Genomic DNA, 11402 nt, shown 5'->3' on the forward strand with positions numbered 1-11402 from the left:
ACCCATAAAGCTGTTTATGATCTCCGTGCATCTATGTTTACTTTCCTTATTTCATGTTTTTTTTTCCTTTATGTCTATGTGTATAGTCCAATACTAACGACTTCCATGTTTTTTTGACCTTTTCGAACAATAAGAGATCATTATCATTAAGGCAGGTGGACACCAAGAAAGCTAAAGTGGTGGTTTCAGCAGAGAAAGCTATTGTCATTTCAATACACAGGGAATGGTGAGTCAGCATGATGAGCCAGCATCCAGCAAACTGTCAATGGAGCGCACTGTAGCAGAGAGGAGCATTCAACTACTAAAATGATTTGCACAATCTGCAATTGTTGCATTGCAATGCATATTTGGCCGGTGACTCCTTCTGTCGTGGCATCTCCCGCTGTTTCTTGGAATTTGCCAAAGGTAAAAATGATAAGTTTGGAATGGTTATATTCAGAAAACTTTGCATTGCTTCAATAAAAATAAGTTGGTAATGGGATGAAGGGTGCTATTTGTGAATGTGTTAAATGTGAAAATGTTAATTCCAGAGGTGAATTTAAATGATTGTATGGCCGTGCGTGTGTCGGATCAAAGGCCCAAAATGGAGGAGAGAAAACAGAACAACGCAATCCCAAACTTGCCTGTGCGTGGTTGTAGTGGAAAGAGCTCACATGGCAAGCATGCCTCGTGGTCGAGGGGCTCCCACTGGCACTGGGTGTGGACGTCGGGTAGTAGGACGACACAGGAGGGGGTCCCCGGGAAGCAGTGGCCGACGGAGCCACACTGGTACCCCCCATCGACGATGGCACCCCTGCGCTGGCACCCACTATGTGCCGGCCACACCGAGCAGCCTCGGCTGAAGGGGGTGGAGGGGGGGCAGTGGGGGGGTGGTGGTGGTGGTGGTGGTGGTGATGGTGCTGGGGTGGCACCATGGTGGGGTGATGGTGGCTCTGGTTGGCACGCCTTGTCCCGGGGCTCTGCTCACCAAGAAGAGAGCACACTTCCATTAGTGGGGGGCAAATCATGCCCTCCCAGTCAACTCGGGTATGATTCAGTCCTTCTACACGAACTATGCTCAGGAGGAAAAGGGCAGTGCATGAGATCTGTGGCTCTTAAGAACAACGAGAAGCAAACCTAAAGATACAAAGAATATGAATGGCGGAAATAATTTATCCAGGGAATAGCAGCACTTAGAAATCCACTTGAACATTTGAGTGAATTGACTTGAATGTGTGTGTGACATGTAAACAATTGCTCTTTGTTGCACCGCATGAGCGGAAGTCACAGTTTGTATACAGCAAATGAAGATTGTTTTTTAGGATTACAACTGTGCAGTGCTCATTTATATACACATGGTACCATTAATAATAGGGATCTACTAATATATGATTTTCCAATGAGTTGAATCTCAAATTGATTCACCAATCTCGATTTGAACATGGACTGATTCAAAATTTCATTGCTCTGCCCTCCAGACTTCAAAATAGCTCTGCCCTAAAGACTTAACTTTGTTTGATACCCACAGTTGCATGTTTTCCTTTATTCACTAATGGCAAAACTCTTTTGGATCCAATTTCAAAACTTGCTTTAGTTTTTATGCCAGAAGAAGCCATAAATATTAAGTGCATCAATGAGGAGCCAAGAAATTGCATGGATATACGGTAACTGGCCATCTGTGCCATATGTATGAGCCGAATCTATACAACATCCAGCATCTAGATGAACACATGAATTATTTGTTTCATGTATCAAATATTTAAGTCATAATGTAATTTTTTTTAAGGTAATCTACCGGTTAAGGTAGGTTTTTGGATGGACACAACTACCAAACAAATATTTTATTTCTCCTAACAAAACACGAAATCTAGCATCCTTCTCTACACCAAGTCCCTCTTCATCTCTGAGTACTTTCTTCCTCCCTGCATCCCATCCAACATCCCTATCCTGTTCCTTCCCTAACCTCTTGCCCAACATTCTCCCCTCTATCACAGTCTTCAACATCCCACTGCTGGCCAATACCCCCGTCATCCACTTTTCCTGCCTCCATAGGATTTCTCCCAACAAAACCCTCTCTTCACCCACCATAACAAGTACTTCCTCATTTGTTTTCTTCTCTGTCCATTTCACCGTCTCCATTCTTCTCCGCACCCACATTTCAAAAGCCTCCAGTCTACGTCTATCCTCCTGCTTCAATGATCACGTTTCCGCACCGTACATAGCTACGCTCCATATCAAAGTTTTTACGAGTCTTTTCTTAACATCCTTACTCAACGTCCCCGTCATCAACTCCCTCCTCCTTGTGAAAGCCTCTTTGCCTCGCAATTCTTCTCCTTCGCACCCCTACTACTTTGACCGTGTTGGTCCAAAACACTTCCGAGATAGGTACACTGTTCTACCTACTCTAGTTTTTGCCCTCCTATTTTAATGTTTAGCTTAGCCTTTTTCTTTTTAGAAAATCGCATAACCTTTGTTTTATTAATATTGTTTTTCATCCCAATACCTGTCGCAATGAATTTCCAATTCACTCAGCAATGCTCGTAACCCCTTGGGTGACTGACAAACTAAAGCTTGGTCATCAGCAAACCTAACTGATTTGATGAAACTTTCATTCCTACCTCCAGCTCTTCCCATGCCTTTTTAATCATTTCCTCCACATAGAGGTTGAACAGCAACGGTGATAATGGGCTACCCTGCCTTACACCTCTTCCTAATACTGCCCATCCGGACTCCCCGTTTCCCACCCGCACCTGAGCAGTCTGAGACATATACAGGTTGTGGATTAGCCTCCTTTCCCTCCAATTTATTCCTATTTTCTGCAATATACCCATTAGTTTTTCCCAATTCACTCTATCAAACGCCTTTTCGAAATCTACAAAACAGGCAAATACCTCCTGGTTGTGTTCTATATTCCTCTCGATTAATGATCTCATTACTGCCATGGCATCACGCGTACCTCTCCCCTTCCTAAACCCAAACTGATCATCCCCTAAGTAATCATTTGCCCTACTCTCTATCCTTTTGTTTATGATCCTGAGAACAACTTTAGCTGCGTGGGATATCAAACTAATTGTCCTGTAGTCCTCACAATATGTAGCCTTTACCATTTTCGGAATAGGAAATAAAACTGATCTCACAAAGTCTTCCGGCCAGATTCCTTCCTCATAGATACTAGGAATGAGCCCATATAGCCTCCTCCTCCCCAATTTTCCTAAACATTCTAATAGTTCAGCAGGAATGTTATCCACCTCCACGGCCATGTACAGCTTCATCTCCCTTAATACTCTTTCTATCTCATTGCTTAGTATGCCTGGACCTAAGCTATCTTCCTCTACGTCATGTTCCTTTTCTATGTCTAACTCTTTCTATGTCTAACTTTTTCTGTTTTTCTATGTCTAAGCTCTTTACTATACAGTTCTTCTATATATTCCTTCCATCTCTCTTGGATCTTTCCTGCGTACTCTATTACCTTACCCGAATTATCTCTAACTGTTAGCATAGATCTTCCTTTCTTACTTCCCGATAAAGATTTAACTTTGCTGTGCAGCGATTTCACCCTTCCTCTGCAGACTTTCCATATCCTTGCCCTGCATCTTCAACCATGCTTCTTTTGCTTTATTTGTGCCCACCTCAATTTATTGTTTAGTTCTTTGCACTTCATTTTGCCTAATTCTGTATTTACATTCTTCCATTTTCGCCGCTCATCCATCTTTGTAATCATCTCATCCGTGATCCATGGTTTCCTAGTCATTTTAGCGTCAACGGTTCCAATAGTGTCTTTTGCGGCTTTAGACAACCCTTTTTTGATCATTTCCCATTTTTCACCCACTGTCGCATTCACATTCGCCATGGCTATCAAATCCGGTATCTCCTCTATGTTGACTATGCTTCTTCTTACCTCTTCCTTTAATACTATGGCAACCCCTCGTTGGCTCTCGTCCCCACCGCTTTATATTATTCTATAATTATCGCTCCAGTAATCCCTGCCATCCTTCCATCTCACCTCGTATAGACCTAAAATATCTATATTTCCCCTTTCCATTTCTCGCTTAACATTCTCCAGTTTCCCTGTCCTCATCATTGTCCTAACATTCCACGTTCTTATTCTAACTAATTTGGTCTTCTTCTTCTGCGTCTTCTGTCCTGCTGCTGCTGGTTTTCCCTTGCAAGGGTTTCGTGGGATGACGACCGCGGAAGCCTTGCGTCCCCCGCTGCCGGGCACGGCACACAACCGATTGGGCCGAGCGCCGTAGTTGCCAGGACTCAAAATCTCTGTATAGTCCATCATGTTAATCTTGGGAATGATAATTGAGGTGGTTTCCCGTTGCCTTCCTCAAAAGTGTTTTTAACGTGACACCATCACTTACTGGCCGCCCCACTGGAGTCAGACTCCATTACAGCCGCCTCACTGAGGAACAGACGATGCGTGGACTAACTTTCGTCTGGCTCCTAACCTTCGACCTATCTGGCATGGGTGACCCTACCAGGAGCAATTATTATTACTCCCGCCAGCACAGCTCTAGGGGTCATCGGAACGCACAAGCCCTTCCACCACGTCAAGGTTGTAGTCCGGGGAGGGATAATGTAAATTATACAACTGAAATACTCATGCATTATTGAAATGTTATAATTGTTTTCAATCACATTTGTAAGAACTTGCAAGCATTATGTATATGTTGTGAGTAGAGTGGTACTGCCTCTCGTGAGCCCTTCATGAACCACCCACACCACATGGACAAACTCCGCCCAGATCAATGTGGGTTTACTGTTTGCCAATTTCATCACCGGTGCCCACTACTGGCGTTCGCAAACAGATTGAAAATCAAACACCAAATTTAAAATTTTTAGGTTGAAGAATTTTGTCACCGCCATTAGATTTCCCAAATCAAGTTTCACTTCTTTGGCAGGAATTATTCAGTAAAAGAAAGTAACATGACATGGAGCCAAAATACCAGGTACCAGGAAAATATGAATTCCATGAAAAATAAAAATTAAGCAATTGCAACTTACTGAGGAAGATACAGTTGGTTGAGTGTTGGACATGCCAGCAGCATTTGATGGCTGGTGAGTAGGGTAGCTGGGTGCACCAGCATAGAAGTTGGGCGTATGTGTGCAGCAGTGCCCCGCTGCACTCGCAGCCGTGGGCCCTGGCCTCGAAGTCATGGCGACGCCTCCCCCCCAACCCCTCCTCCTCTCTGCATCGCCCCCAGCGTTAGGCATGTGACCCTGCCTCGATGGTGGAGGGACACTTGCCGTTGGCATGTAAGAAGTCTGTGGCCTGTATTCTGGGCTCACTATGGACTCTGGAACAGGAACCAGCTTTGTTGCAGTTTGCAGCGGATTCTCATTCCCATCTGTATCATCGAGAAATTTGGTGATTACTACATGCAGGATTGAAACACCACAGCAGAATTGAAACAGCATCGTAGCGGGAAGAATGACTGCGCCATGAGAAGGCAACTCAGCTTGACTTGGCGCTCTCCATCTGCATAGTGGCACATTCAACACATCTCACCAAGGATTATTATTATTTTCATCTCATTATTTAATTTGATGATTCTTCAAAGACAGACTTGAACAAGTAAAATTACATTGCATGCTACATTACAAATTATATTTTAGCTCCATCTTAAAATGCTTTTATGCTCAACAGTTATGGACAGTCCCAGTAAGTGAGATAATTATGGAGGATATTAAGGACCATTCTCTAGGGCATGGAAATTTTTTAAATTAATTCCAATTTATTCCAAATGATTGTTACTCCTTAATATTCAATGGCTATTCATTAAGGCTGATATCACAGTTAACTATTTGCAGGTTTGGAATGTGACAGACAGCTGAGCATGTTTGCTGGAGTCAAAAGGTGATACAGAGTAGTAGTAGATTTATGGGAGGTGTCCGACGGCTGAGATCATTCATGCCATTGGGGATGGACAGAAGAGGATGAAGAGTGGTGGAGAGAAACCCAGCGTATGCATCAGCCTACTCCTCTGTCGAAAGGCACCAAGGGGTCCTCCGTTAAAGTCCGTTAAATGAAAAAAATACAAAGTGATATTTCCTTCTCATTTCCTCCACTCATGGTTTATCCTATTCCCAATTTTTCCTGGTTTTCAAGGAACACTGGTCACCCTGCACTAACTTGTCACTGGCTTTAAGCGTCCACCCTGTGATTGGTAAACTAACTGCTTGATCATCAAGAGTTTGTAACCCATCAAGAGAGAACAAATGATGATGCACCCTATTTCTGCTTAGTTACAGAGGTTGGTGCATAGAACAGCAGCAAGTTCTGATTTGTGACTGAGGTAAATGGCATGTGCAAGGTCAATCATCTCATTTAATCAATTTCTCCTATTTCATGTCTTTTTTATAATTTATTTCCTTGTTTACCGGTAATGCTGGCAATTCGTAGAAATGAAAAGTGTACTTAAATAAGGTCATCACTTTTGCATAAGAAATAATCTTTAATAAAAAACTTTATATCCATAAAAAACAGCTTTAGATCTGACTCTGAATGATACGTATAGTGATTCATGAATGAGACCTTTTAAATAAAGGTCTTTCTTTTTCACCAACCCTCAAGAACAACCATGCCACCATTCTTACTGATACCCTCAATTTTGGACACTACTTAAGATGAATAGCTTTTCCGAATATTCAACTTATTTTCCAAAAAGATACCAGCTATATCCAAACCGCCTTACCACAACTTAGAGGCCCATCACCCCGCAAACCAAAACCTTTTCCTCCCAATCATCCAGTAGCCATTTTTATCACCCTCCTCCGATCAGAAATCTCCAGTCCTTCCTTCCTCAATTCATTAACGATCATTCCACATCTAAATCATTTCTGTGTGAAAGTAATTGAAAATTTACAGGGATAAATGAAGGCATTTTAAAGCATAATTACAGACATAAGAGGTTGACACATAAAGGCCACCCACAAATACTGGTGACGCTGAGCAGTCATGCACAATTTGCACCACACAAATGCTTCCATTTCTATCTCAAGATATAGTGTACTCCTGCCATACTGAGTCATTGCAAACATTAAAAAGTGTATTACAATCACCCAATTTCGCATTTTACTCAAGACAATTTTTGTCATTATTATCAAGCCATAAAAAAATTCAGGATTATTGAAAGAATGGTTAATTTTAATTTTGTATTAATTGTTAAATATTAGGCAATAGTCCAAATGCTCCCCCTTGAGCTTGAAACATATGGTTTTTACCTTCTGTTAATTCTTCCAAGTTGCAATCTTCTTTCCTTTCCAAGGTCTCCACAGTCATCCCAGCATCCTCCCCCACTCTCGTTTGAGAAAACAATTTTTTTGGACGGTGATTACTTGACAAATCCTCCCCTGCAAATAAAAATCGACATGGAATAAGATAAAACCAAAATAGGAATCTTAAAATGAAAAATTATAATAAGAGGTTCCATGAATTACACTTTCAATCAAGTTCATATATATTTTTCAAATAAATTTGAAACAAATGAGGACACTTTTGAAATTTCATCTCATAAGATACAATATTTAATGGTAGTAGTAGTATTGAGGGGAGGCGACCGACAGCTGAGGTCATTTGCGAGGCCATAGGGGATGGACAGGAAAGGATGAAGGGTGGAGAGAAACCCGGCGTCGGCATTAGCCTCCTCTTTACGAAAGGCGCCAAGGGGTCCGCAGCTTAACGTCCCATCCGACGGATGGCTTACTCACTCAAAGTACTCCCCACAAAGTACCTCAAGTAAAGATTGAGATACCTCTGAAAAATATTCAACACCGCCGGGATTTGAACCCGGGCCCTCAGGGTGGGAAGACAGTACGTTAGCCCCCGCACAATCTCAATCCCCCAATATTTAATGATGAGAAAACAAAGGAAATAGAAAACACAAAATTTTAATGGTTATATTTCATTATAATCTCTTTCCAGGAGAGTGAAAACCCCTCATCCATGTTTTGAGGGTACCTTGCTGTGTGGCATTCATTTGGCACATGGCATTTGGCAACTTCTGCAAAGACTGCGCCGCTATTCACTCAATTGGAAGCTGCTGCTTTTTAATATATTCATTACTGTGCAGCAAAGTTTAGGCTTGAGGTTTACAACAAGTTGACTTGATTAATTAAAAATACAAGAAACATCTACATACATGTATACAGAGTCAGTATCAGCATGGGAAATGTTTTTAGCAGTTTGAAAATATTATCAACACTTAAATGTATGACCATGAAACGTGAGAAAATACAATAACTGAACTATTACAGCATTCTCATACCAAGTAAATATAACATAAGTGGTCATTGAGTATGGTTTACTTGGATATTCAAAAGTTTATAATGGTTTATGGTAGAAATTAAGGTTTATGATAGAAATATAAACAAGCTCATAGTGCTTGAACTCAAGCGTGCTTCATGCAGGTATTCAAATCGTGTGGACCTATCTCAGCATGTTCAAATGCAATGCAAAGCCTCCCCCAGGACATTAGGCATGAGAGCGTGTGTCCACAACGGATCATGTGGGGATCATACTAAAAAGTATTAAACACGGGAAATACTATGGTTAAATGTTCACCTCATGAAAATATAACCTCACTAATAAATGAGCAACAGAAATATGATAAATACACTAAAGAGCTTCAAGGAGCAGATGGCACCAAATGTGGACAGTGCTTCAAGAGGCCAGAGGGCACATTTTGACTCCACTCCCTTCCTTCATCACCATCCAAATCAACTTACTGGATCTGGTAACATAACATGCAGTTTGACATGGGCAATGATAACACATCCTTTTAATTTGATAGTGCAGGGCCATGTGATAAAATGGTGGATGTAAATTGGCACAAAAGAGCCCAAAAATACACTGAGGGAGTCACTGATTCAAAACAGGCTGCTTGGTGTACCACAGTGTGGTTTTGATTGCATGCCTTGATAATATAAGGATCCCTTACCACAAAACAGTAAATGATAGTTGGATCCCCCCTCTCTTCCTACTGTAATCACATCAAAGAACACCACTTGGATGTATTCATCAGAGCACTCCTGGGGACATGCACATTTTAATTTCTTAAACCATACCATAGGTTGGATTTCCTATTACAATTGCTGAGGTGGCAATCAGTTTCCAAAAAATTATCCCAAAATAAAATATTTTATTTTAATCATTATATTTCATTAATTCTCATATTACCTCCACCCACTAAAATTAAATACAGACTTTGTAAGACTTGTATGGAATTCACATCTGCTGCACCCTCAGAGATGGTATAGCAAGAAATTAAATACACAATCAAGCAGGCATACATCTCGAGTGTGAAGTTAAAAAAGCATTGCTCGAAGTTCAACCAGAAGGCAATGAGCGGAAGCGGAGTCATGCACAGTAGAAATCAGAAAAGGGGGCCGCTGCTTCAAAGAGTATCCTTCTGCATGAGGGGCAGGGCATTAAGGGGCACAGCACACAGCTACGATGCCTAGCGTCACTCCCATGCCTCAAAAATGAGCCTGTCTTCAAGTATCTAAACTATATATATAGTCTATAAAAAACTATACATATACATATATATATATATATATATATATATATATATATATATATATATATATATATATATATATAGTACAATACACAGTAACACATAATATAGAAACACAAAAAAAGAGAACACTCACACGTATTTTCTTGATATTTCGACGGAAACAATCCGTCTTCCTCTGAAGATATAGAAGTAATGACTGCTGGAATTGTTGAGGTGAGGGGTGCGAGAGAAAGGGAAGGGGGCCAGGGGAAGGGGAGAACGGGAGGCGAAGGAGGGGTGAAAGGAATGGTTGAGGAGAGGAAAGGGAGAGGGAAGGGGTGGAAGTAACAATTTTAGGCCACTCCCATTAGTGAACGACATTGAGGCCCGGATGCTGATAGGCCATACAGATGTAAATGAATGCCAATTCAAGGGTTTTTAATTCTATAGGGTTATCGGATGTGGGAAGGGACGCTAGGACGGAAACATTGTAACACTTGTTGAAGGGGATATTATGATGGGAAGCATGTTTAGGGATGGGGAGACCCGCGGACGGGGAGGAGGGATTGCACGAGGCGCGGTGGTTATTAATCTTAATGTTAAGTGGTGTGGAACATTGGCCATTGGCGGCCTGGGTTGTTGGGTTTGTGGATCTTAGGAAGGATGTAGAAGTGAGGGGTGTGAGGTTGGGAAGGGGAAAGGAGGGAGATGTCCCTGGGGGAAAGATTCTCCTTAGGGCCATTGTCTCGGAGGAAAGCGATTATTTCTTTTTGGAATGCGGGGTTAGGGTCAGCAGGAATATGTTGATAGGAGGAAGTGTCGGAGAGTAATCTGTTGCATTCTTGAAGGTAGTCTGTAGTGTTTAGGATTACAACTGTCGAAACCTTGTCGGCAGAAGTGATGACTAGGTTGGGGTTGCGTGTGAGTTTTTTTAACTCAGCTAATTCGGCCGGGGAAAGATTAGTTTTCGGGTTTAGAGATTTAAGGAAAGAAGGACTAGATGTTTTGGACAGGAGAAGATTGATAAAGATTTCGACTGGGTAATTTGGAGGGAGCGGTGGAGGCTCAAGGTGGGAAGGCGGCCGGAACTTGGTGAGAGCGCTGTGTGTGTGTGCGGGGGATTGAGTGGCGGGTTGCATCGCCCAGAAATGTCGCCATCTAAGATTTCTGGCAAAATTGATGACGTCTGCGAGGATGGTCACGTGATTAACCTTGGGGGTGGGGGAAAAAGAGAGGCCTTTTCCCAGAAGAGAGGTTTGGTGCTCATTCAGCGTTGTGCTAGAGAGGTTCAGCACGTGTTCGGCAGTATCTTTTGCTTGGTCAGTCGGCGGGGAAGGGACGGATTGAGAAGGGTTTTGTTGGTGGCAACGGCTCGGTGGAATTCCTGGTGTTGGTAGGGAAGGTGGGGGTAGGTGGAAAATAGTCGCTAAATCCGGTTTCTGTAGGTAAAGGGGTGGGGGAGGAGGGCTAGGTTTGACAAGTTGTTTATCTTCTTACCTGTAAACTCTGCCCGTCCTTCTACATAGGCCAATGTTCCACACCACTTAACATTAGGATTAATAACCACCGCGCCTCGTGCAATCCCTCCTCCCCGTCCGTGGGTCTCCCCATCCCTAAACATGCTTCCCATCATAATACCCCCTTCAATAAGTGTTACAATGTTTCCGTCCTAGCGTCCCTTCCCACATCCGATAACCCTATAGAATTAAAAACCCTTGAATTGGCATTCATTTACATCTGTATGGCCTATCAGCATCCGGGCCTCAATGTCGTTCACTGATGGGAGTGGCCTAAAATTGTTACTTCCACCCCTTCCCTCTCCCTTTCCTCTCCCCAACCATTCCTTTCACCCCTCCTTCGCCTCCCGTTCTCCCCTTCCCCTGGCCCCCTTCCCTTTCTCTCGCACCCCTCACC

At 42.6% G+C, this 11402-nt stretch overlaps 1 protein-coding gene across 1 annotated transcript in view; it reads right to left on the reverse strand.

Moving 5' to 3' along the window:
* The window catches only part of Cep97 (centrosomal protein 97kDa), a 64408-nt gene that overhangs the window by 21527 nt on the left and 31479 nt on the right, over positions 1–11402 (reverse strand). The window contains exons 11-13 of the mRNA XM_071586412.1: positions 7210–7338; positions 4990–5333; positions 624–959 (exon numbers count right to left, since the gene is read on the reverse strand). Of these exons, the coding sequence (XP_071442513.1) occupies positions 624–959; positions 4990–5333; positions 7210–7338 (809 nt within the window). The remainder of the gene's footprint in view (positions 1–623; positions 960–4989; positions 5334–7209; positions 7339–11402) is intronic.

This window comes from Hetaerina americana, unplaced genomic scaffold (genome assembly GCF_022747635.1).
Source record: "Hetaerina americana unplaced genomic scaffold, ioHetAmer1.1.p SCAF_22, whole genome shotgun sequence".
Lineage (NCBI taxonomy): Eukaryota > Metazoa > Arthropoda > Insecta > Odonata > Calopterygidae > Hetaerina > Hetaerina americana.